The sequence below is a fragment of the Podarcis gaigeae genome (genome assembly GCF_964106915.1).
Source record: "Podarcis gaigeae genome assembly, chromosome: 6".
Classification (NCBI taxonomy): domain Eukaryota; kingdom Metazoa; phylum Chordata; class Lepidosauria; order Squamata; family Lacertidae; genus Podarcis; species Podarcis gaigeae.
Genome location: NC_139682.1, coordinates 93700758 through 93727985, shown reverse-complemented (window position 1 = coordinate 93727985; position 27228 = coordinate 93700758). Strand labels below are relative to the sequence as shown.

At 44.7% G+C, this 27228-nt stretch overlaps 2 protein-coding genes across 4 annotated transcripts in view; one reads left to right on the top strand and one right to left on the bottom strand.

The window, feature by feature from the left end:
* The window catches only part of LOC310846793 (sterol O-acyltransferase 1-like), a 161066-nt gene that overhangs the window by 31843 nt on the left and 101995 nt on the right, over positions 1 to 27228 (bottom strand). Inside the window, exons 1-3 of one of the 2 annotated variants that reach the window (XM_083743896.1) lie at positions 12234 to 12288; positions 4934 to 4996; positions 3607 to 3877 (exon numbers count right to left, since the gene is read on the bottom strand). The exons of the other annotated variant lie outside the window; for it this stretch is intronic. The gene's annotated coding sequence lies outside the window, so the exon portion shown is untranslated. Of the gene's footprint in view, positions 1 to 3606; positions 3878 to 4933; positions 4997 to 12233; positions 12289 to 27228 lie in introns of those variants that run through there. 2 annotated transcript variants of the gene reach the window in all.
* LOC310846794 (sterol O-acyltransferase 1-like) overlaps positions 12600 to 27228 on the top strand; it is a 46607-nt gene continuing 31978 nt past the window's right edge. The window contains exons 1-2 of one of the 2 annotated variants that reach the window (XM_083743899.1): positions 12600 to 12618; positions 19206 to 19343. In XM_083743899.1, coding sequence (XP_083600025.1) covers positions 19223 to 19343 — 121 coding nt within the window. In that variant the 5' untranslated portion in view covers positions 12600 to 12618; positions 19206 to 19222. Of the gene's footprint in view, positions 12619 to 18260; positions 18286 to 19205; positions 19344 to 27228 lie in introns of those variants that run through there. The other variant, XM_083743898.1, reaches the window with a different exon arrangement.

Below are 27228 nucleotides of genomic sequence, written 5' to 3'. Positions count from 1 at the left end.
AGGAGAAGAAAACAAGTTATTGACATGCATATTTGGTCACTACCTCACCTTTCCTACCATAGGAAAAGTACACCAGTTCCCCTACAGGCAATTTTTACTTGCCACATGCAATCAGACAAATGGTTTACTGCAAGCCTATTTAAGAGTCGTGTTTTATGCTTATGATAGATGTCAAACTCCATTCAGCAGACTCTCCACACTTAACTGCAAGTATTGTTATTCAAAATAGTTTACCAAGCATCACTTAATAATTTTAAAAACTTGAGGTCAAAAGAAGAGGCTATATCTAACCAAGTCACACTGGCCGTAGACCCACTGAAATCAAGGGTTACGACTGAATTTTAAGTCTGTTGATTTTAATTCATCTTCTCAGAGTCAGGTTTATCTGCATTTTATTTTTTTTAAAGACTCCCTTAAACAATATTTTAAGAAAAATAAAAGCTGCCAACGTGGAACGTTCCTCAGCCCAGTTTCATCAAAACCACTTCTCTTGCATGTCAGGCTATAGAACCAGGTGGCCCAGTTACTACTAATGTAGCCGTGCATTAAGAAGATAAAACAATGGACCATCTGACTCACTACAATACCTCTATTAACTGCCAACTACAGACATTCACTTTACACAGAAAATCCAAGGGCAATAACTGAGCTTAAAGGAGTTTTTGCATGCCTCAGAGCTTTCCGTTCAAACAACAAGATGTTGGAGATACAAAGGTGCCACTAGCCATTTCTACCTGCACTCTTACTTCACACTAGGCTACCAGCAACTAGGGTGGGGAGAGGTATTTATATTTGGAAAACAGCATGTGGGAACCCTTCATCCTCTGGAGGTGGTGCTTCGACCAGAAACCATAGCCCCATTTTAAAATGCAGGATATAAATGGATGGATGCATACATAAATAAAACAGGAGGACCCAACCACAGATCTCCTGGTGTCGTGTGGAATTTAGCATCACTTCTGGAAATTCACTGTGATGTCTAGTTCAGGATAAATTCAACTCAAGACCAATTATTATAACAGTTATGTAGCCATCAAAATAACATTTTAGAATATTCAAAATACTTCACATACATTTTCTTGCTCCTATTCTATAACCTTTTAAGGTAGGTCAGTATTATTATCCCATGTCTTGCATATGAGAAGTGAAGGGTAAGAGACTGATGATTGTCTAAGGTTCCAAAGTAAGCTCATACCAGGGATTTCCTGACCCATATAGTTCAGTTCCGTGGTCACTACAACACCACACCAGCTCAGCATTAGTTGATTTAATTAAAGTTTCCCATTTGTAATTCAGATCTTCCTACATAGAAGGAAGAAAACTTTGAACTCCCCTGCCTTGAATTCAAATTTTATTTAAAGCAGCTTTGTTTTTAAACAAGGACATTTGACTATAATTTAATTTTTAAGAGCCACAAAAGTCTATTTTTAAGGCATTTCAAAGATTTGAGAAAGCTCCAATTTGATGCAGATGCTAGATTAGACCATTTGGATTTTTCAGTCAATCAGAGCCAGAGAAGTTGAAAGAACTCCAGGAAACCTGCATATTTGAGAAACAAGGGAGGGGTAAGTGTAACAGAATGCACTGGTAGTCATAGGGTGCCATGTGATCAAACCACAAAAAGATGTGACAGTGTATAATTTAGGAACAAGAAGCTAGATGAATTTCCAAATGACTAAAACAGGTACCAAAAGGACAACTGCTGGCCATCACCTCAGAAACAGAGAGGAACTTTTAAAGGTGCAGGAGGGGCACGGGTCTCAAAATCTACCACCTCTGGGGATTTACAATCACAAAGAGGGTTTGAACTCCAGGAAAGCAAAATTAATCTAGATTTTAGGACAGCAGTCCTTAAGAAAATGGCCAAGAGCAAGTTACTCTGCAATTTGTAGAATCACTTAACCTATAAATTCCTCTGTGGAAAGGGAATGAGCATTTTGCGTCAGATTTTTGAAGAACCCCTTTCAGAGGTTCAGTTCCCACTCATGAGCTTCTCTAGTTATCCACGGTGCTGAAACAACTTTATTTTGCTTTTTTTGTGGCTTTTTTGTTTTGTTTTTGTGACTGTGTGGAACCCAGTACACCTACTGATTGATTGTGTGACTGCAGTACATTGTTAACTGCTTTCATTTTATGGATCAACGGTCTTGTTAAATTGCTGTTTTAGGGGTTGTTTTTCGAAGTCTGGAACAGATTAATCCATTTTGCATTACTTTCTATGGGAAAACATGCCTTGGTTTTGGAACACTTTGCTTTTTGGAAGGGACTTCTGGAATGGGTTAAGTTTGAGAACCAAGGTACCACTGTACTTCAGCCAAGATCCATATTATAACTTCTCCAGATATCTCTTTTACCATTGTGTCTCCAGCCCATCAGCTTTGAATTGCATTTGTGACGCAACAGCAAAGCATTCCTTATTACTCTTGCCTTCCCCAGTGTCTCCCATCTCCTATCCTTCTGGGACCCTCCCAGGGTCAGAGATAGCCAATGGTTTGGAATCCAGGACCTCTAACCCACCCCAGGGTCCTCCTGATCCATTTCCTGAGAAAGAAAGGGAGCAGCTTAGGTATCCCCTGCCCCCCTCATGACCCTTAAAGAGTAATAGATTAACAGTGCATAAGCTGTCTTGGAATAGACACATGAAGTGTTATCCTCAGTTTGGCATGGAGAGAGAAAGTGTGGTAAGCAGTAGTCTAAAATGGCAACGAAATGCAAAAAACCACAGGCTGCCGGCAACTGAATTAAAGCTTGGGTCAAATCAGCACAGTCTGTATTTTCTGCATTGCTTTGTCATTTGATGCCACTGCTTATCTTCAGTCTGGAAAATGATAGGAGCAGTTCACACCTGATAAAAAGTGGCCTCTGGTGTCCGGTCCCACCATAAATATGTTACTTTTTAAGGTGCCACCAACTGGCTGCTGTTTTCCCTCTTTTCATCGCTGCCTAAGTTTTCTCCCTCCCCTCTGACATCTTCCCCACTCTGGGTACACAATCATTCATTTTCGAACCGCAACCTCTTGGGAGGGAATCACAACCTTAAACGCCCCCCCCCCACTAAGCTCTTATTCTATAAAGCTTAAATAATTCTCCAACGTGGGTGGGAAAAAGGAAGCCCTTTGCCCCGGATTCCCCTTCTGCCTTCCATGCCTCCCTCCGAGTAAATCCGCATCCTCCATTGAGCTTCCTGTTCCGAAGGACCACATGCGCTCGCTATGGGCCGTGCACGAAAAACGATGGTGCGGGGATCAGGAAACCTTGCGGACTCTCGCGGAAACCTCGCGAACTCGCCAGACCCCTAATCCTCCTTTACACACTGATTTGGCCAATTAATCCCCCTGGATCCAACGTGGCTGACTCGTGAGTAGAGAGGGGGGCAGGGTCAGGCGGCAAATGCCCTTCTGGATTCCCTTTACGCACGAGAAGGAGAGGAGGAAGGGGCGGCCAACGGGCTCCCTGCGCCCTTCTCCCCCTCCCCGCACGCCATCGCCCCCTCTCGACGGCGACCGGGGGGGGGGGTTCAGGTGGGGTACCTGCGCCCCCTCTCCCGGCCCTTGCGCTTCGCCCCACTCCGGGTCCCTCCATCACCGGGATCCCCGGCGCGCCTACCTGCGTTTCCGCGTCTCGCCTCCAGCTCCGGCTTTTGCAGCTCCCCCCGCGGCGGGGAAGGGCAGGAGCGGCCGCTATATGGCTGGGTTCCTCCTCCGCCTTCGTCACGGCGGGCCGGCGAACAGGGGAGGCGGAGGGAACAGGAAGCGGCGCTGCGCACCGGCAGGAGGCTCCGGCTACTGGCCGGCCGAGGGGAGCCTTCGGCGGTGTCCGCGCACGTGCTGCTGGGGGAGGTGGCGCTTCCAAGGGCAGGTCGCAAAACCAGAAATCCCTGTGTGACTTTGGGGGAGAAGAGAGCGGGGGGGGGGGGGAGGACACACTTTGTTTTGTGCCGCCCTCGTTGGGGTTGGTTCTCTCTGTGTGTTCATTTATTAATCTTCCTTATGCTGTAGTCAACATTTGAAGTCTCTTTTTTCTTTTCCTCCTGCGATGAGGCGACATTTTAATGCTGTATTTTAATTTTGTTTTTAAGTTGCAATCATTCAACTTGTTTTTATTATTGCTTGTAAGCCGCCCTGAGCCCGGCCTTGGCTGGGGAGGGTGGGGTATAAATAAAAATAATTATTATTATTATTATTATTATTATTATTATTATTATTAAAGTCTCACACCAAATGTAACCGATCCATAGAAAAGACTCTTGGACCAGAAAATAGAGACAACGTACACTTTTCTAACACAATAAATCTCTGGGGCTTTGTTGATGGAGGTGAGCGCTGATAGGGAAAAAACATATTCACCACCACTGCCTATACCCTGAATTTGTGGGAGGGTAATAATAATAATAACAATAACAATAAGAGGGACACGGGTGGCGCTGTGGGTTAAACCACAGAGCCTAGGACTTGCTGATCAGAAGGTTGGCGGTTCGAATCCCCGTGACGAGATGAGCGCCGCAACCCCAGAGTCGGTCACGACTGGACCTAATGGTCAGGGGATCCTTTACCTTTAATAATAGTAATAATAATAATTTATATGTCACCCATCTGACTGGACTGCCCCAGCCACCCTGGATGGCTTCCAGGAAATTTAAACATCAAAGTAAAACATCAAATGTTATGAATCCCTGTGACCAGGTGGGGGCAGAGGGAGGTAAATAACAAAAGAATGGCTGTGTGCCTGGATTCAAATTGTGGGCCTAAACTCACTCTCCAGCAGGGGAGAGCCCCAGTAGCAGAGTTTAAACTCACAAAAGTAAAGCAGCAGTGTACCGTAGGAATGTGGGCCATGAGACCCTTTTCATATCCTGTTTAGTTGCATCCAGCACTGCCCCTGTTGCAACGAACAGACCACACACTGCTAAGTAAGTTAAAAATGCTTTACTTACAGATTCAAAGGTCAGATTCATGCATTTATCCAAGCAGCAGCAAAGCGAACACAGGCAGAATACCTTTGGGTAGAAAATACAGAAAGATGATTTCAAACATGCGCTCTAAGCTTGGACATGTTTTCCTTTGTCAGTTACATGGAGAAAGAGGAAGAGGAAGAAGTTCCACTTCCTTATGAAGAAAAGGGGGTGTGACCCACTTAAGACAAGGGAAAGAACTCCGTGGTCTTAGCCCCTTCATATACTAACCAGTTGTCATGCAGTTATGCTTGACTGCAATTTCCCACATAATTCTGCCACTGCAGAAGTACTCTACCACCCAGCTCATTCCACTGTATTCTTTCCATGAAGCTTGTTCTAACAAATCTTGTTAGAAGGAGGGAGGAGAATATGTAGAGAAAGTGAATACAGTCATATCCCGGGTTAAATGTGCTTCGGGTAGAGCGTTTTCAAGTTGCGCTTCGCGGCAACCCAGAAGTAACGGAGTGCGTTACTCAAAACGGCGCACGTGCAGATGCGTCTTACGTTTTGCTCAGGGTGCGAACAGGGCTCCGGAACAAATCCCGTTCGCATCCAGAGGTAACACTGTACAGCAGTGGCGTAGTGTAGGAGGGGCCGGCCGCACCGGGTGCAACATCTGGGGGTTAGGGTTAGGGGGCGCAAATCCACGGGTTAGGGGGCGCAAATCCACGGGTTAGGGGGCGCAAATCCATGGGTTAGGGGGCACAAATTACTTGCCTTGCCCCGGGTGCTGACAACCCACGCTACGCCACTGCTGTACAGAGAGCCTTTTTCTTTCACTTGGGGTCATCTAGTGATGCTGAATGTCGGCAGATTCAGGACAGACAAAGGGAAATATTTCTGCACACAGCCATCATTGCACTGCATAACTGTCCCACGGTAACGGCCAGCTTTAAAAAAGGATTGGGTAAATTCATGGATGATATGGCTATCAACAGCTCCTAGCCACAGTAGCTCTGTTCTCCCTCCACTGTGACAGACAGTATGTCTCTGAATGCTGTTGTTGTTTAGTCATTTAGTCGTGTCCGACTCTTCGTGACCCCATGGACCAGAGCACGCCAGGCACTCCTGTCTTCCACTGCCTCCCGCAGTTGCTGGAAATCACAGGTGAGGAAGGCACTGGTGCACTCAGGTTTTGCTTGCTGGTTTCCCACAGACATCTAATTGACCACTGTGAGAACAGAGTGCTGGATTAGATGAGTTCTTGGTCTAATCCAGAAGATTTATGTCTTAGGGCAGTGGGGGGGGGGGCTGAGGGAGCCATGCCCCGGGAACATTTTTTTGAGGGGGTGCAGCCAGGTGCCCCCACGACAGCCTCCCTCACCGGAGCCTGAATCAACCAAACACTGCCAGCTACAGCTCCACTGCACTCAAGCCTGACCTGGGGATGGAGAGGGGAGAGTCATGGCAATGTTGCTGCTCACACTCCTCAGCTGCAGTGTGCCAGACTCTACCGCTGCTTAGGGAACGATTTCAGAAAACAATGAGTAGATTAAAGTCTGGTTTTGACAGTGCCAAGAAAGTTATTTACATATCAGTTATCTACTTAGCAGGACGTGGATGGCGCTGTGGGTTAAACCACAGAGCCTAGGACTTGCCGATCAGAAGGTCGGCGGTTTGCTCCCGTTGTTCGGTCCCTGCTCCTGCCCACCTAGCAGTTCCAAAGCACGTCAAAGTGCAAGTAGATAAATAGGTACCGCTCCAGCGGGAAGGTAAACAGCATGTATGAGAAAGGAAAGATGGGGACACTCTCATACAACTTTTCAGGGTTGCCTTGTTTCCTTTTCCTCAATATGTATCTAATAGCAAAATCAAGATTAGCTCCAAAGCTGGAAAGAGCTCCTGTAACTTTATTAAGAAATGTAGAATGGGGGGCTTCTGCAAGTGCTGTTTTTCCATTTCAAGATGCAACACTTATAGCTCAGTGGTAGAGCCTCTTAGAAAGGGCATTCCAGTAGAAAGTGTACCAGGTTCTCCACCTTCAGGTATCCAGCTGAGCAACATCAAACAACCTCATAGGTAAAGGTAAAGGGACCCCTGACCATTAGGTCCCATTGTGGCCGACTCTGGGGTTGCAGCGCTCATCTCGCTTTATTGGCCAAGGGAGCCGGCATACAGCTTCCAGGTCATGTGGCCAGCATGACTAAGCCGCTTCTAGCGAACCAGAGCAGCACACAGAAACACTGTTTACCTTCCCGCCGGAGCAGTACCTATTTATCTACTTGCACTTTGAGGTGCTTTCAAACTGCTAGGTTGGCAGGAGCTGGGACTGTGAAATGGGAGCTCACCCCGTCACGGGGATTCAAACCGCCGACCTTCTGATCAGCAAGTCCTAGGCTCTGTGGTTTAACCCACAGCGGTACCCGCGTCCCTAACAACCTCACACTTGGCACCATAATGTTCCCTTAACCTCCATCAACTGTAAAGTGTTCACTCTGCATTTGGGAAAAAGCCATTTCAACTCGTATCAGGAAATAGAAGAGAACTATTGCCCAGGAAGAATGGCAAAACATTTTTTATATCCTTTTGGAGCGACACCTGGCCACAACATCAGTCATTCTCACAGGTGCCATCACAGCCCCTTGTAATCAAGTGGGATAATGAAAGACCCGGCTTAGAAATAAATGGGCCCCTCAAAGCTGCCCACGAGTTCTCCCCCATGTCCTCAGATGCCCATGAAATTAGGGGTGAAACCAAATGGAAAACTTTCTTGAGCCAAAAGATAATGGCCACCTTTGAATCAAAATTCCTGTTAAAAAGTAGGGTGTCTCTAACCAACTGCCTTACGAGTAGATCTAGGTAGCCCCCAAAGCTCTAGATAAGTTATGATATGCCGATTCCAATACAGTGGTACCTCGGGTTAAGTATTTAATTCGTTCCGGAGGTCCATACTTAACCTGAAACTGTTCTTAACCTGAAGCACCACTTTAGCTAATGGGGCCTCCTGCTGCCGCCGCACCGCCGGAGCACAATTTCTGTTCTCATCCTGAAGCAAAATTCTTAACCTTTGGCTTCAACCAGAGCCAGGGCCTTTTCAGCACTGGCTCCGGCCTGGTGGAAGGCTCTGCCTCATGAGACCAGGGCCCTGCAGGATCTGATTTCTTTCCGCAGGGCCTGTAAGACAGAGTTGTTCCGCCTGGCCTTTGGCTTGGAGCCAATTTGATTCCCTCCCTCTCTTTCTTTTTTTCTTTTCCTTTCTCCTGCGATGAGGCTACATTTTAATATTTTAATGTTTCAATATTCTAATGTATTTTAATTTTGTTTTTAAGTTGTAATCATTCAACTTGTTTTTATTATTGCTTGTTAGCCGCCCTGAGCCCGGCCTTGGCTGGGGAGGGCAGGGTATAAATAAAAATTGTTATTATTATAATTATTAACCTGAGGTACTGTTTCTGGCTTAGTGGAGTATGTAACCTGAAGCGTTTGTAACCTGAGGTACCACTGTACTGCCAACACAAGTGCCCCATATTACATCTGGGAGAATAGTTTAGTTTTACAAAGCTCTAACCGGACAACAAACTTCCCACCCGATCCTTCTGAAAAATAGCATTACAGTTACACTGGCTGTGGCTGATGTGGCTTTCAAATGTGCAAACCAAGAACCAGAGCTTTTAAACATTGCACCCAGTAATTTATACATATCAGCTTGCTCAAGCAGCTGGCTACCTGATTGCCCCCAATATTTCTTCCTCCATGTAACTTGGCTGACCAGTGTCAAATATATCTGTGTTATCAACCACTCTTTCTTGCAAATGGAGCCTGTAATTATTTTAATTATCATTGTCCAAACTTTTTGACATTTCCTTTCCGTCTGGCTTCACTGTTTACAATTCACCACAACTAGTGTCTCTTTGTGTATAATTTCTCAGTCCTTAGCCTTCCCCATACGGATCATTCTTCTGTGCGTTTGCTAATCCTTTCCCACAAAAGCTGGTATATGAACATTTTGTTCCTGACTGAATGTTTTCCTGAGTGTTTGGAATAGTCATGGACACGAGCGTAATGTTCATGGCCACAAGTACAAGATGTTATTTATGCTGCCCTTCAGTGAAAAACTCCAAGGGCAGCTCACAAATTCATACAATACCATGCACACACGGTTTCAAAACTCAAGAGACACAGAACAAAAGAATAATAAAGTGAGTGGGATCTCTGGGCACAATCAGTTAAAGACAGCTTTAGTGGTATGTTAAAAGGCCTGGCGGCTGCCCGAATGTTACTAGCCCAGAGATGGAAAGAAGACAAAGTCCCTCCCAGAGAAGAATAGCAAACTAAGCTGTTGGATCATGACGAAATGACAAAACTGATCGGAAAGCTCAGGAACCAAGAAGACCAAAACTTCAATAAAGAATGGGGGGGAATTATAATTTATCTAGGAGACCACTGTAAGCAAACATTAACAGGATTGCAAGAACACTTGGAATGTAGCAAATATTATGGACAAAATGGAGAGACATAAAATATGGATTATGAAATAATATGCAGTTGAAAAGGTTGACAATAGGACCCATGGAGGGGAAGTCCAGAGATTCAGAAAAATCTCTAAATATGGATATGTATTTTGTATTGTTATAATTCTATACAGTATTTGTAAAACCAAATAAAAATTGTTTCAAAGAAAGAAAAAGACCTGGCAAATAAATAATTTGCCTAGCACCTCTGTCTACGAATTACAGCGGATTCAAACTACGTACAACACTCTATTATATAGATTTTCAACCACCATAGGTTATCTTTTGGTTCTTGCATGGGCATAGCCGGGGGGGGGGGCAGGGGGCAGCTGCCCCCCAAATCAATCAAAATCAATACAAATCTGAGGTTCCCCCCTCTAACAAAAGCCTGCCCCTCCCAACAAAAATCCTGGCTACGCCTTTGGGTTCTTGTGTGAGGTAAAAATCAGATGCTTGGAGACTCAAACAGAAGCTGAACAAGTAAGAAAGATTTATTTGACAGAGCACAGTGGCTAAAACAAGGAATATTTTAGGAGATAATGTTCTTTCAGGAAACAGTTAGCCTATTAATAATTATACTAAATTGAATGGATATGACAGGCCTCTCATCAAGCACAGCTTCTTTTAAACTTCAGTTGCTCATGTTCCGTTATTACGTTTCAGGTAGATGCTGCAGGCTTCTAGACTAGATGGTAAAAGGCTCAGCTTATTTCCAGTTATTTTATTCCTACTATTATTTATTGAATTTATATTCCGCCCTATACCCTCACGTCTCAGGGTGGTTATTACACTTGACTTCAGTTCCCTCAGTTGTTGCATAGGTGTTACTGTTGGAGACTTCAGAATCCAGACCAGAATGGAAAAAAATCCAGGCAGCAATATTTTTTAAAGAAGTTTTATTGACTTTGGTTTATTTGTCAGACAAGCAAAGCAAAGTGGGTACATTCAGCAAAAATGAGAGAATGCCCCCGAACACCAGGGGCAGACAGTTTTTATCCCCTTAGGCAAAGCAAAGTTCAGCCCCTTCACCCACCCCCCTTAAACATTCCCCTTTATGCATATTCATTGAAGCTCAACCAATTAAAGAATTGATGGTGGCCCTTCGGTTCCAAGCTGCATTATCCACTAGGTGGCGCTGTAAGCTTATAATCCTCTTGACCTATTTGCAATTCCTTGTAAAACCACATTGGCCATCCGTGTTCTCACCTTATTTTGTGGTAGGCTACATCTTTCCTGTTGTTCGCTCTATTCTCGGTGTGTTTACTGGAATTGGGTCAACGGTTAGAGCAGGTGTGAAGTGCTCTGACCACATTTGCTGCATTTACAAAAATGCTGTGTGCAGGCAGAGGAGAGAAATAGCTTTTAGCTTTTAGCTTGCTTCTTATAAAATGGCTTCAGTCTGGCTCTCCAAAGTGGACCCAGGTGGACCCTTGGTCCTCACTCCTTCATTACAGATTCATGCTTTGGTTTCTTAGACAGCCTTTTGACATTCACACTTCCTGATGTAGCCTTTTTAGCCTCGGGTGAGAAGAGCTTTGCGCCCGGGACGGGGAAATGGGAGTCAACAGACACTCAAGGAATAGTTTCGGAGAAAAAGCTTTATTCTGCCATCCGGGGTGGCAGAAGGAGCAAGTGTGATAACTCACAAACAAGCACGGCTTCACAGCCATTTGCACAGAGCATATATTCCCCTTCCAGTTCCCTCCCCTTTCTCCTCCTCTTCAAGAGTCCTGCCCCATGACGTGTTTCCTGAGCATGAACAGAAAGCTCCTGTCTTGGGACTCTTTTGGACTCTTCCCAGGAAAGAGGGATGAGAAGCCTTGCTTTCCATCGTGTCCAAGATAGGTTTCTTTTCTCTTGCTCTTGCAAAAGAAGCCTTTTGGCAAGGTCAGCTAGCCTGAGAAGTGACCTTGGTTACAGTAGAGCGAAATGTTTCTGATGCTTAGCTAATGCCTTTTAGCTGCTGAGAAAATGGTTTTGAAAAGCTTTGAGAAGCTTTGAGCCTGCTTTTGGGGGGGGTGACTTTGGGCCTAGGTGGGGTCACCTGTCCTCACCTCCTTCACTGAGGTACTCCAAAAAGTACTGTGGACCCAGGGGATCTCCCCAAACCATCCCTTAACTCACGGGTGTCAAACACAAGGTCCGCGGGCCGAATCCGGCCCGCCAGACCTCGTCATTTTTTTTTTTTTTGACACAAGAAAGCCGCCTCTTCATGCGCGGCAGCCTACAAGCCAAAGAACGTCTGCCCTCTAGCGGCGCCGGCCGTTCTACACAGGAAACCTCCACTTTACATGCATTCAGGAAACCTCCACTTGTTTTTATATTGAGCGCATGCCATCCTGTGATGTGAACAGATCCAACGGCTGCCTGAACCCTTCTCTCCTGTACTGTAAGTCCTACAGATACAACTGGCCCTTTGAGGGTGACCAAACTGCTGATGCGGCCCCCGATGAATTTGAGTTTGACACCCCTGCCTTAACTGGTTTGGGAGTCTTCTCTTTCTAGAAGATCTCTCCCTTCCTGACTCGAACTCAGCTCCTCCAGTTCACTCCTGTCTGAATACTCTCCCTAGACACTCAGTCTAGAGACTCCTTTCTCTAGCTGTAGATATTTCCCTCAGCGCGGATGTGAAACACACTTTTCCTAACTCTACCTCACGGTTTCTCTTAAACCACCTCCCTATCGCTATCTATATCTATCTGGCATGAGTGCAGCAGTGTGTGTGTGTGTGTGTGTGTGTGTGTGTGTGGCAGAGAGGGACAGCTGCCCCCCTTCAAATAAATCAATTAAATCAATACAAACGGAGGTTCTGCCCCTCCCCAACATACATTCTGGCTTTGCCCATGCTAGCTGGACATTCCCTCAGAAACGGTTCCTTTTATTTTCCCTCCAAAAGTGCTGCTCCCCCTCCCCCAACTGGATGCCTTGGTAGCCAATCAGAAAGAGGCTACAGCCGTCTGGTGGAATTTCTGAGGCACTGCATCACCAGACAATCTTCTTTGGCTCTGCTGTCTGTCACACTAGGCAAACCTCCTGGCTGGGTGGTGGTGGTGGGGAGGATTGTATGAAGGCCGGGGGCCACGACAGAGAAAGCCCTGCTCCAGTAGTCACTACCTGCTGTGAGGGAGGGGGCCTTTCAGGAAGGCCTCTGAAGATGACCGTAAGGTTTGAACAGGCACGTGTGGAGAAGACCCTGTTCCTTATAGATTAAAGGTAAAGGGACCCCTGACCATTAGGTCCAGTCGTGACCGACTCTGGGGTTGCGGCGCTCATCTCGCTTCACTGGCTGAGGGAGCCGGCGTACATCTTCCGGGTCATGTGGCCAGCATGACTAAGCCACTTCTGGCAAACCAGAGCAGCGCACAGAAACACCATTTACCTTCCCACCGGAGTGGTACCTATTTATCTACTTGCACTTTGACATGCTTTTGAACTGCTAGGTGGGCAGGAGCATATCAATGTATGTAATTTTTATTTCTTAATTATATTTAGTGGTAGTATGGCTGTATTGTTTTTTGTAACATAAAACCATTCAATAAAAAGTATTAATAAAAAAAAAGGTGGGCAGGAGCATGGACCGAGCAACGAGTCACGGGGATTCGAACCGCCGACCTTCTGATTGGCAAGTCCTAGGCTCTGTGGTTTAACCCATAGCGCCACCCACGTCCCATCTATAATCCTTAAGGATTACTATAAGTAATCCTTATAGATTACTTTGTGTTTTATTATGTTTCAAAAACGTGTTTCTGGTGGTGTGAGCCGCCCCGAGCAACATTTGGTGGAAAAGTGGGCTATGTGGGCAAGAAATACCGTAATAGAAATAAGATTGATAAAGCTGCCTTTCTATCAGGGCACGAAGAGATTTTTTTTAAAAAGAAACATTTAAAAGATAATGAGATCTGAAATATTGCCTGGGGGACAACAGGATCCTGGAGACACGAGTTCAGCGAAACCATTCCAGCTTGAAAGCACTTTGAACAAAGTTGGATGAACCCACTTGGAAGTTCTCCATCCAGCAATGTATTTCGAGCAGTTTTGTTGGCAGGGCTGGGTCTCATCTAATCTGCAACAATGTGTGTGGAGAGGCTATGCAGCCTTCCCGATGTCAGCGGCTCTGCCGCTTATCTGAATAGGGAAGGGGTGAGGTCAAGGCTGTGCAGCTGCACCAGTGGAACTGCCACCAGCAATTCCGCACTCCTGTGCATCCTCCAACCTCACTGTCACCCGGCCGTCCAGGTAAACAGCAGAATTGCTTTGAGATGCAACAGGCATGTGTTCAAACAGAAGGCTAACTAGATTATTGTCTTTGACAAGCTAGTCTGTCTAGCAAGGTGTAGCCAGGCTCATCCGGATAGATGAGCTTATGGAACGAGATGTGGTGATGAAGTTTGACGTATTCATCTTCCTCTGCTGAGTTTTAGGATCAGCACTGGGCATAGCAGAATCGTAGAACTGTAGAGTTGGGTCATCTAGGCCAACCCCCTGCAGTGCAGGAATCTCTGCCGAATGTGCGTCTCGAACCTTTGACCCTGAGATTGAGTCTCATGCTCTACTGACTGAGCTGGGCAGTGGCTTTGGTATCTTTGAGAAAGACTTTGGGGCAGATTTATGGAAGGTAGGTCTATGAACAAATTTCAACCATGAGAGGAAATGGAACCTGCATGTTCAGAGGCAATGTACCCCTGAGTGCCAGATGCCTGGGACCTTTATTCTGCTGATACTCTGCTGCTTGTGAACTTATGGAGGAACCTGACTGGCCATCTTTGTGTTGAGCTAATCCACCAGTGCGAGTAGATAAATAGGTACTGCTCTGGCGGGAAGGTAAATGGCGTTTCCGTGCGTTGCTCTGGTTCGCCAGAAGCTGCTTAGTCATGCTGGCCACATGTCCCGGAAGCTGTCTGCAGACAAACGCTGGCTCCCTCGGCCTATAGGAGCTGGGGGCACTGTTATACAGTGGTTCTGCTCCTTCCTCCTGGGCCGTGTTCAGAAAGTGGTGGGGGGGGATGAGTGTTCAGACCCTTCGGCCCTCACTTGTGGGGTGCCTCAGAGTTCCGTCCTCTCCCCCATGCTTTTTAACATCTATATGAAGCCACTGGGAGAGATCATCGGGGGTTTGGACTGGGTGTCCATCAATATGCAGATGATACCCAGCTCCACCTCTCTTCCAAATCAGAACCAGTGAAGGCAGTGAAGGTCCTGTGTGAGTGCCTGGAGGCAGTTGGATGGTGGCTAATGGATTGAGGCTGAATCCTGACAAGACAGAAGTACTGTTTTGGGGGGACAGGAGACGGGCAGGTGTGGAGGATTCCCTGGTCCTGAATGGGGTAACTGTGCCCCTGAAGGACCAGATGCACAGCCTGGGAGTTATTTTGGACTCACAGCTGTCCATGAAGGCACAGGTCAATTCTGTATCCAGGGCAGCTTTCTACCAGCTCCACCTGGTACACAGGCTGAGACCCTACCTGCCTGCGGACTGTCTTGCCAGAGTGGTGCATGCTCTAGTTATCTCCCGCTTGGACTGCTGCAATGCGCTCTATGTGGGGCTACCTTTGAAGGTGACCCGGAAACTACAACTAATTCAGAATGTGGCAGCTAGACTGGTGACTGGGGGTGGCCGCCGAAACCACATAACACCGGTCTTGAAAGACCTACATTGGCTCACAGTACATTTCCAAGCACAATTCAAAGTGTTGGTGTTGACCTTTAAAGCCCTAAACAGCTTCGGCCCAGTATACCTGAAGGAACGTCTCCACCCCCATCGTTCTGCCCGGACACTGAGGTCCAGCGCCGAGGGCCTTCTGGCGGTTCCCTCATTGCAAGAAGCAAAGCAACAGGGAACCAGGCAGAGGGCCTTCTCGGTAGTGGTGCCCACCCTGTGGAACGCCCTCCCATGAGATAAACAACTACCTGACATTCAGAAGACATCTTAAGACAGCCCTGTTCAGGGAAGTTTTTAATGTGTGACATCTTAGTGTATTTTTGGTATTTGTGGAAGCCGCCCAAAGTGGCTGGGAAAACCCAGCCAGATGGGCGGGGTACAAATGATAAATTATTATTATTATTATTATTATTATTATTATTATTATTATTACTATAGAGCGAGATGAGTGCCGCAACCCCAGAGTCCTCCGCGACTGGACCTAACAGTCAGGGGTACTTTTACCTAATCCACCAGGCACTTATGCTTCATTCAAATACCGCCACCTAATGGCACCTTGCAGAAAACTATATGTATACTTGGGAGATAATGATACATGTGGCCAATGAGCAACCAGTGCCAATATTTTAACACGGGTGTCCTAGGCTGTTGGCTACCTAGCTGCTTAATTCTTTGCTCTTCTGCAGGCTTTGTTACTCTAAATGTAGTGGTAGTAGGTTCAGTTTTTGCTCAAATAGAAAAGAATGCAACAGCAGTGCAAGGAGATTGGGGCAATAATGCCCTAGATCAGATGTTTTTATCTATGGCAATAGATGGCAAGCCAATATATCAGGGTTTCCCCCCACTAAACCCCCTATTTGTTTCTGCCACTCTGTGTGGAGGCCAAATGCTTTGGGAAGGCAAATTAGTAGTGGTAGTATGAGATCATTTGGCCTGGGGTGGAGGCAAGCTTTGTGAAAGAGCTCCACTGCCCCCTTCTTGAGATATGTAGGGTTGCCATCTCCTTGTTCTTTTCTTTCCCTTTTTTTACTGCAATGATTCCTCTTGCTACCAACCTATCATGCAATTGCAGAGCAGTGTGGAAAGCCTCTTATGCTTAATTCCTACATGCTGTGTTACAGTTAAAGGAACATGAACCAAAACAAGGGGGTGGGGTTGTCAGCCTGTGGGTCTACCAAAGACTCTGTGCTGGCAAGGTACAAAACAAGCCTGGAAAGTTGTGTTTTGCTTTAAAGAGACACAATATGTGCAGGCATACACTGTATATGCAAAATGTATTGTGCTTGGCCCGTCATGATGGGCACCAATCGGAACTTATTCTGTGGTTTATTTCTGTAGACTGTGGCATCATTAGAGTTGGCATAACTTTCAGTATTGTTTAAAATTCAGCTCTCTTCTACTGAGTATTATGCAAGATTATCCTCATCCTGATGCCACCCATTTTTGGCTGAAGCAGGGTTCACTCTGCAGCTTGTTTCCTATAGGTGGGTTGTATATGCAGGACGCCTAGGACTTGCCGATCAGAAGGTCAGCGGTTCAAATCCCCGCAACGGGGTGAGCTCCCGTTGCATGGTCCCTGCTCCTGTCAACCTGGCAGTTTGAAAGCACGTCAAAGTGCAAGTAGATAAATAGGTACCACTCCAGCAGGAAGGTAAACGGCATTTCCGTGTGCTGCTCTGGTTCGTCGGAAGCGGCTTAGTCATGCTGGCCACATGACCCGGAAGCTGTACGCCGGCTCCCTCAGCCAATAAAGCGAGATGAGCGCCGCAACCCCAGTTGGTCACGACTGGACCTAATTATCAGGGGTCCCTTTACCTTTACTTTTTATGCTTCCTTCCCAATGTCTCTCCTGCTCTTTCCCTTCCCTTGTCTCCTCCTGCTGCCCAAATTTAGACTGTTAAGATCCTTGGGACAGCATTCTATCCGTTTTGTTACTCCACTAAAGGCCACATACGCTGACGTTCCTGTACAAACAACCCATGCCCAACTCAGCTAGGAAAGCAGCCGTGGCTTAGTCATGCTGGCCACATGACCTGGAAGCTGTACACCAGCTCCCTCGGCCAATAAAGCGAGAAGAGCGCCGCAACCCCAGAGTCGGTCACGACTGGACCTAATGGTCAGGGGTCCCTTTACCTTTATACTTCCTGAAGGAAGGCGATGTGGAGTTTCATGGTGTTTACAAAGTTGGCATAACTTGATATGTAATGTATTCCCCGATGAACTCTCTTGACCCTGGTGCTAGTCTTTATCTTAAATGTGACCTGGAAGGCATGCATGACATTCCTGACTTCATCAGACCTAAAGCACAGGGCTTTTGTGTTACCAGCAAACTTTAATTATCTCCTCCTGTAAAAAGAATGGCTTCCATGCAATACACAGAAGGCAGGATTCAGGAGACATACAAGATAGCCAGTTATTTCCCACATATGGTGTGTGTGGAGCCTGTATTTACTATTTAAAACACTTCATCCAGTAGATTCCAGGGTGGTTTACAATAAGCATATTTTTTAATCAAAAATAGAAAGAAAAACAGCTTGCACAAGTTAGTGCCCTTGTGCCCATGTTACAAACTAGCAATGGGTCTGCTGTTTTCTACCATTAAAACTGCCCTCTTTGGCTGCCCTGTGGGACAAGGTGCGTGCCATATCCTGTTTCCAAAATGGGGTTGCCATATTCTAGTTCCACAAAAAATCTCATGAGGTTGGCTGCCATACTACGAACACTTCCCTTGGCACAAGCTGTATTAAACGTCGTGGGACAGTTTCCTGCGTCAGCTTGCCTTGAATCATTACCGTTATCTCCTAACTGTACAGTTTTCTGCAAGGTGCCTTTAGGTGGCACTGTTCGACTGAAACATAAGCACTGCTGGATTAGCTAGCTAGCCCAGGTGTGCTGAACCATTGTCCCTCCAGATGTTGCTGAACAATCTCCCATCCTCAAAGCTCCCAACCTCCCATTGGCAAGCATAGCCAATGTCCAAGGATGCTGGGAGTTGTCCTTTGGCAACATCTGGAGGACCAAAGGTCCGTCCCCCCCTGCGTGATTTACTCCCCCATTCTGTTTCCAAAGGGGGCAGCGACGTATCTTGTCCCCATCTCCTCCTCCGGCTTCGCCTCCTCTTTCGCCTACATGCCCTGACGAAGGCAGAGGAGGAGCCAAGCCATATAGCGCTCTCCTCCGATTGCGGAGCTGCAAAAGACGCAAGGAGGAGAGAGACTCAGGTAGGCGCTCCGGGGACGGTGGTGATGGGACTCGGGCTGGGGCGAGGGGCGGTCAAGGGCTGGAGAGGGGGCGCAGGTACCCCTCCTGAATCTCCCGGTCGCCGTCGAGAGGAGAAGGAGCGAAGGAAGCCTGCTGGTCCCCTTTTCCTCCTCTCCTTTCCGTGCGTAAAGGCTGAGCCCACCGGGTTCCAAGCTGGGAAGTGAGAAGCATAGTTTTCTAACTTGGATGAAATGGAAAACTTTGGTTATTTGTACGATTTCTGGTTTATTTACAGCTTGGGCAAAGGGCTGTGTAGTTGGGCAAAAGGTTTATTAAGGATCATCAGAAAAAAGTGCTGTGTATGTGTGATTTATCCCACTAAACTGAGATATCACCTTAAACACAAGGGCTGCAAATGGCGAAATCTTATCGTTATGGAAGATTTTAAAGAAACAAAGATCGGGTCAGATAACATTACCGGCAACTTTAACTTCCATTAATAATCAACCAAAACAAATCTTTTGAAAGATATAAGTTTAAGGCAGCCTTTTTAACCATACATCCTGAGATGTATACAAGTCCCATCCTTCCTAGCTAGGAAGACCTGTGGTCAAAGATGATGGGAATTGTAGTTCAACAACATCTGGGGACCCAACCAAGATTGAGTAAAGCTGGTTCAGAGAGTGAAGGGAACAGTTTGTGGTTTTGAACAAACCCTATCCTCTACAGTACTTTCACAACTTTCATCAGCCTGAAGTGGTGTATTTAGAAATGTTTTCTGGCAGCCAGGAGGCCTAGGGACTTGTTTTGTAAAAGAAAGATTGAGAGAGCACTGAGGTTCTTAGAATGATTATAATTATACATCATATAATAAAGAATGATAAGTGCATGGTCATAAAAAACTGAGGTACTTCATAAGAGTAAGTTTTCTCCTCTACAGTGCGTTAGCCTGACACCATGGTGGGTGAAGAAAATACCTCCGTAAGGAATCGCAGATCAACTTATGAGACTGCAGAAGAGAAAGAAGACTTGTCAAAGAGGCATGGAGCAGACAGGTCTTTCCCACAATCAAGCAATGGTGAGATTTATTCATCAGTAACTGCAGAGATCTTATCTAATTTAGCAGATGAAATGATAAACTGTGAAATGATTTTAAATCTGCATGTGAACAAAAGATCTGAAGTAAATATGAATTCAATTGTTTCCAGTGTTCACCATGTTCAGTGGGTTTATTCTGAATCAAACTTTGTTGACTACAACCCAGTGCATGTATCTTGGTGGTGTAGTTCAAAGTGGTACTCAGCCAGTTCTGAGCGTGTTTGCCTTGTGCTAATAACTTGACCTTAGCACTGTATTTGTTCCCTTACTAGTTTTCTTTTAGCTGTGTGCCAGATTTGTGAAGCCAGTGGAGGGGATTCTTCTAGAGAGCTAGTATCACCTCACTAGGAAACGTATCTATACCTAAATTATCCGTGTTGTAGTTTTTGTTTCAACCGCTACCAGATATTTGCCTAAAAATATGAATACTGGCATTCATTGCTAAGCTTGTTTACTCAAATTCAAGCTGGGTGTGAAACTGCCTTATACTGAGTTGGACCAGCAGTTCATCTCACCCAGTACGGCTTACAAAAGTTCTGAATTCTTCCTCAGTTGTTAAATAATGGATTGTTTCCAGTGTTCACCATGTCCAATGGGTCTACTATGAGTAAAACTTTGTTACAACCCAATACAAGTATTTTGGCTTTCCAATCTTTATGGACCTGTTAGCACATTATAAAGTGGATTGATTGTTGTGTTGCTACACACACCCTACGACAAAGCACATCTTGTAAACTATCTTTGTCTTACAGATAGGTAGCCGTGTTGGTCTGCCATAGTCAAAACAAAAAAAATTCCTTCCAGTAGCACCTTAAAGACCAACTAAGTCAGTTCTTGGTATGAGCTTTCGTGTGCATGCACACTTCTGTTTTATCTTTGTCTTGTACGACAAAGCACATCTTGTAAACTATTTTATCATTTGTGATAGGAAAAAATGCTGCTTTCAAGCCAGGTTTCGGTGTGTGGGTTGTGGGTGTGTAATATTGTGGGTGCCTGGGATGGCCTCTGCTGAGTCGTGTACTTAGGGTTGTCATATCGATGATCACTGGATTCTAACCATAGCTGAGAACTCAAATGACGAATTCAGTTATGATGAATTTGCGTAGCTGGCAAATTGTGTTTTCAAGCTGCTCCTGTTTTCTATCCTCACAGCACTCAACATTGTAAACTCAGTCCTGTTTGAAAGCTCAGACCCTGTCTCCAGGGAACAGGACCTTTGGGAGGCTGAACGATGGCCCTAATTGTGGTCTGTCAATTTGAAAATAAAACACATTTCAAAGGGGTATAGGATATTGATTCTCATCCCAGGCTTCCCCAGCTGACTCCTCTTCATCTCCTTACTTCATTCTCTGGACTGCTTTTGCTCCTACAAATTTATGTGCTGCATGTGAAGCCTGCGCAGGGTCCTACTTCTGGTGGGCTATGTGTACAGATGTGCATTGTTGCACTATGACAGCCTTCACTAACCTTGTGCCTTCCAGGTGCTTGGATGGGGGTTGTGGTCCAAAACCTGTGGTCCAAACCAGGTTGGCAAAGGCTGTATCATCAGAAGGAAATGTTGCCAGCGATGGGATGCTGAAACCACAGGAGGAAGAAACATGTGCCTACTCCACAATTTAACCAGTGCCCTACATACATCTCACACCGTTCATTCCCATCTTCAATCACAGATATGATTTCTTACATCTTTTATCATCTCCCCAGCATCATGTTCCACCAACTTTGTGTCAGAGACTGGTCAGAGGAGGATGTTGGAGACCGCCTCCCTAGCTTGACCCTTCCGGGGAGGAGGAAGACAGTATAGATTTACAACAGGGGTTTGGTCACAGCTCAGAGGCAGATGAGGGGGAAAGCTGGGAAATCATGGGGGAGCCGGAACAACACTCGGTTGACAGGTTGTTATTAGAAAGCATCCCAGACCTTCCATCTCCCAGAACCCGGCGAGCCTTAAAAGTAGGAGAGCAAAGAGCTCAAAGACAGAGGGCACATAGCAGCACCTGTAGGAGAGACGATGAGAATGGCGAATGAGGAAGTGGGAGAGATGGGGGGAGTGGAGATTCACTTGGGACAACGCCATTATCCAAGAGGCTGGGTTCTATAGCCTCTCTCTGTAAATACTGAATAAAAAGCGGACAGTAAGAAATATTCCCTTGTCTTTGTACGTTCCTGGGCAAGCAGCTGGAAGTCGCTGGCAGCAGCTTGACACCTTGCTCAGAAAATTGATATCATTCCTCATAGATTTTTCTCTTAAGTCCTCCTTTGTATCATTACTACTTTGTTCACAAATTCCTTGACTTGATGTCCTAAACAAAATAGACTTGAAAGACTCCACGTTAGGTCTTGAAAGGCAGTGTAAAGGGGGGGGCGGGGAATACGCATCAATGCAAATTCCAAAATAATTGTTTATGGAATCCCATTTTGGGACATATTCAGTTTGTCATGCATAATGAATCTTCTTATCTCCAATTATCTTATCTCCAATTGTAAAGATAATTAGGAGAGGTGCTTCTTGAGGTTCCACAGCCAGGAACAGCGCATTGTGTAGTAACAGTGGGACACATATAGTCCTTTCCTTTTGGTTACAACTTAAAATGGTTTTCCCTGGCATTTGCTTGATGTAAATTCTGTAACTGCCCACATTTTAAAAGGTTTTTCACATCTCCTCTCAGTCTCCTCTTCTCCAGGCTAAACATACTCAGCTCCCTCAACCGTTCCTCATAAGGCTTGGTTTCCAGACCCTTAATCATCTTGGTTGCCCTCCTCTGTACGCTTGGATAAACTCAGGATTAAATTGGTAAAAAGCAACCAGTGCCTTCCATCAGGATTTCTTGTTGGTTATGAAGTCTTAAAAACATTAGCAATGTTATTAACTCAGGTCACATGGCCACTCTTTTCTTTGAGTAAAAAAAAGCCTTTGTGCCTTTGATGTGAATATACCCGTTTAAGTGTTCACACCAGCAGCAATCACCCTCAAGCTTCCCTCCATGGGTGGGAAAGCAATTAATCACCCCCTCCCACCCCATGTTGCTGTTGCAATCTGTTTAACAGCTCCCTGCCTGGTTTTCCTAAAATTCCTTCCCACAAGAGTCTGGAGGCTTGTCGTGCACTTCTGCCTCCTTCTCTGCCTTCTCCTCAGTTGGTAACGCACGGGACTCTTAATCTCAGGGTTGTGGGTTTGAGCCCCATGCTGAGCAAAAGATTCCTGCCTGCATTGTAGGAGGCTGGAGTAGATGACCCTCGTGGTCCCTTCCAACCCTACAATTCTATGGTTCCCCTGTAATTTTAGCACTGTATAGCAACAATAGGCTACATTGCAGAGTGGTAGTAGCCCATGCTTCCTCAGGCACAGTACTCCCTCTGCAACATGGATATTGCTTGTGTGATGAATTTCTTTCCAGCACTTGCCAGTTATAGCTCTGACTTCACTCATTGGCTAAAATCACGTAATGTAGGAGCAGGCTCAAATCTCCCAAAACAATTTCTTTGAATGGTGTCTGTGTGCTTCGCTTTAAAGCTTTAATTCTACAAGGGCTAAAGGGCTTGCAGAGTGTGTTTGTGTGTGTGTGTCTCTGCATGATACCTTTCAACTGGGCAATTAGCTGTTGGAGAGGGGAAGCCGTTGCTGGCAATGCCTGCCCAAAGGTTCTTGCCAAGGTACGTGACTTTTTAGATCCTTCTGTCACAGAAGGATGACGTGTAGTTGCTCCCATCTTGTTTGTATGGATTAAAATCGCTGCAGAGGGCTCCGAGGGTGAGAGGCATAGCTGGCAGGGATGCAGAACCACTTGTCCTCATATTGTTGGACTCCCAACTCCCAGGATGGCTAGTGGTCAGGGAGCTGGATACTATCTTAACAGAGATGCCCAGGAAAGATAACATCATCCTCCTGGGTGATTTTAATGCAAGAGTTGGATGAGATTTTGATCTGTGGCCTGGAACTATTGGGAAAGAAGGAATTGGCAACAGCAACCAGAACGGAATCCTACTTTTAACTCTTAAGGCCTCTCAAAAGTAGGTGATGATACAAAAAGATATCTAGGTACAGTGGTACCTCTGGTTACGAACTTCATTTGTTCTGGAAGTCCGTTCTTAACTTGAAACTGTTCTTTTTTTAAAAAAAATATTTATTACTTTCCAACAATTTAAACACTACAAAGGAAAAAAGAAAATTAAATAATACAATACAAAAACAAAGACACTACATAACACTAACACTAAAACACTAAACTAACAAAACAAAACAAAAACAATTTAAGACACATTAAACAATTTCAATATCTTTCATTCACTTGTTTCAACGACCTCCTCACACCTCCCTTTTTGTATTCCACTTCAGTTAACTGTTTCAGCAATTCCTTTCCATCTTCCTCTGTTTTCTGTCCTGTAATTATCTTAACATATTCTAAGCTTATTTTTCCCCTTTAATACATTAATAATCTATTTGTACTTAATTCCTTTTAACATTTCTACTAAAGCCATATAACTTCATTCCAACATTTTTCTAACATTCATTGATTTTACAGTATTTCTGTAAATAGTCTTTAAACTTTTTCCAGTCTTCTTCCACCGACTCTTCTCCCTGGTCTCGGATTCTGCCAGTCATTTCCACCAGTTCCATATAGTCCATCAACTTCATCTGCCATTCTTCCCGGGTGGGTAAATCTTGTGTCTTCCAATACTTCGTGATGAGTATTCTTGCTGCTGTTGTTGCATACATAAAAAAAGTTCTGTCCTTCTTTGGCACCAATTGGCCAACCATGCCCAGGAGAAAGGCCTCTGGTTTCTTCAGGAAGGTATATTTAAATGCCTTTTTCATTTCGTTATAAATCATCTCCCAGAATGTCTTAATCCTTGGGCATGTCCACCAAAGAATGTACCTTCAGTCTCATTACTTTTCCAACATTTATTTTCGGGCAAATTATAAATTTTTGCAAGCTTGACTGGTGTCATGTACCACCTGTAAATCATTTTCATTAAATTCTCTCTTAGAGCATTACATGCCGTAAATTTCATACCTGTGGTCCATAACTCTTCCCAGTCAGTCATCATTATGTTATGTCCAACGTCCTGTGCCCATTTTATCATAGCTGATTTCACCATTTCATCCTGAGTGTTCCATTTCAACAGCAAGTTATACATTCTTGACAAGTCCTTAATTTTTGAATCTAACAATTCTGTTTCCAATTTTGATTTTTCCACCAGGAAACCAACTTTTTTGTCCAAATTGTAATAATGGTAATAATGGAGCCAATCTCGCACTTTGTTCTTCAATTTTTCAAAGCTCTGCAATTTTATTCTGTCTCCATCTTGTTCCAGAATTTCCCAATATTTCGGCCATTTGGCCTCCATATTGAGCTTTTTCTGTGCCTTCGCTTCCATTGGTGACAACCATCTTGGGGTTTTCTTTTCTAACAAATCCTTATATCTTATCCAAACATTAAACAATGCTTTTCTAACAATATGGTTTTTGAACGCTTTATGTACTTTTACCTTATCATACCACAAATATGCATGCCAACCAAATGCATTATTGAAACCTTCTAAATCCAGCACATCAGTGTTTTCAAGAAGCAGCCATTCTCTCAGCCAGCAAAAAGCAGCTGATTCATAATAAAGTTTAAGGTCTGGCAGGGCAAATCCACCTCTTTCTTTAGCATCAGTTAATATCTTAAATTTTATTCGGGGCTTCTTGCCCTGCCAGACAAATCTGGAAATGTCTCTCTGCTACTTCTTGAAACAATCCATCTTGTCCAAGATTTGCAATGTTTGAAACAAAAACAACATCCTTGGCAATACATTCATTTTTATCACTGCAATTCGGCCTAGCAATGATAACTTCAAATTTGACCATATTTCTAAGTCCTTTTTCACTTCAATCCAACATTTTTCATAATTATCCTTAAATACGTTCACATTGTTAGCAGTCATGTTAACCCCTAAATATTTAACTTTCTTAACCAATGTTAGTCCTGTCTCCTCCTGAAACTTCTCTCTCTCATTCACAGTTAAATTTTGCTCTAAAACCTTAGTTTTCATCTTGTTCAACTTAAAACCTGCTACCTGTCCGAATTCTTGAATCAGTTCCAGTACCCTTTTAGTACTAAGTTCTGGCTCCTGTAAAGTCAATACTAAATCATCAGCAAATGCTTTCAGTTTGTACTGTTTAGCTCCCACTTGTATACCTTTAATCTCTTGGTCCTTTCTAATCATATTTAACAAAACCTCAAGAACCAATATGAAGAGCAATGGAGAAATTGGGCAGCCTTGTCGTGTTCCTTTCTCGATCTTAAACTCTTCTGATACAACGTTATTCACAATTAATTTCGCCTTTTGTTCCGAATAAATTGCACCTATACCATTTTCAAAACCTTGACCTACCCCCATCCCCTGTAGATTCTTCTTCATAAAACTCCAAGAAACTTGAAACCATTCTTAACCTGAGGTACCACTTTTACTAATGGGGCCTCCTGCTGCTGCTGCACCGCTGCCGTGCAATTTCTGTTCTCATCCTGGGGCAAAGTTCTTAACCCGAGGTACTACTTCCGGGTTAGCAGAGTCTGTAACCCAAAGTGTCTGTAACCTGAGGTATCACTGTATTCCATGCCTACAGCAAGGACAACTTGCATCATTGTTCCAGGTGAGTGTCCCTGATGCAGCCCTCTTGAGCTTGGAGATAAAGAGGGATATGTAGAAATGAGCTTTCATAGGCGTATGGTGCTTGGAGTGTGTATGCACAGTGCAACATAAATAAGCAGCCTCTTTCCTCCTGCCTCTTGGAACTATGCCCATCAGAAACTGTTGAAGAGGGAGGCATCATGTGCGCACATTTCTGGCACGTCTTCCCTGTTACAAATGTGTTAACAGTGGCTACCCATCCTGCTTGCACATGTCTGCAGAGCTTGTTGCAACAATTAATTAATATTTGTTGCAGTAATTAAGACCTACCTTTGGCAATGTATGTGATGTAGCAATAAATGATGTTCAAAGATGTTTGTCACAGTGCCAATGATACAGTACATTTTGTGGAGGACTTGGTGCTAATTGCTGAGGCCACTGGATTCCTGACTGTTGTGAAAGGCAACCTTCAATACCCAGAGGTAGAGGAAGATGAGGAAAGAACAGCAAAGAAAACTAAAACTGAGATTTACACTCTTGTATAAAACTGCACAAAAAACAAGTGCTAAACTTGGTGCTATTTAATAATAATAATAATAATAATAATAATAATTACCCTGCCCATCTGGCTGGGTTTTCCCAGCCACTCTGGGCGGCTTCCAACTGAATATTAAAAACAACACAGCATCAGACATTAAAAACTTCCCTAAAGAGGGCTGCCTTCAGTTGTCTTTTAAAAGTAAAATAGTTGTTTATTGCCTTGATAGGTTTATTTTACCTATCACTCTGTATAAAGAAAAGTATAATTCAAATGCTTTTCACCAACTAAATTTTTAAATTTTAGGAGGGGAAAAACACCTTTTCCCTTACAGGGTATGTGGGGGTGGTGAAGCTCCAGCCTGTGGAATAATCTTTTTTTTTTTTTTTGAATACTTTTTATTAAGAATTTCAGGATAACAATTTAGCAAAGACATAAACCCCCGCCCGGACTTCCCAAACATGGGAAAGGAAACAGTTATAGCTTCACAGAACACAGAAAGATTCAATACCTCCAAGTATAGCATTCCACCCATCATGCCAACTCCTGAGGGATGCACATTGTGATCAACATGCTCTTACGTGATCAACTTGTAGGCAGCTGCACTTTGATACTCCTTATTTTGTCATACATTGCTTAAGCAAGCATTGCCCAAGTTGTCATCCTAGTTTTCAGTAATATAGCAAGCCCAATAGTTCACATAGCAAGTTCT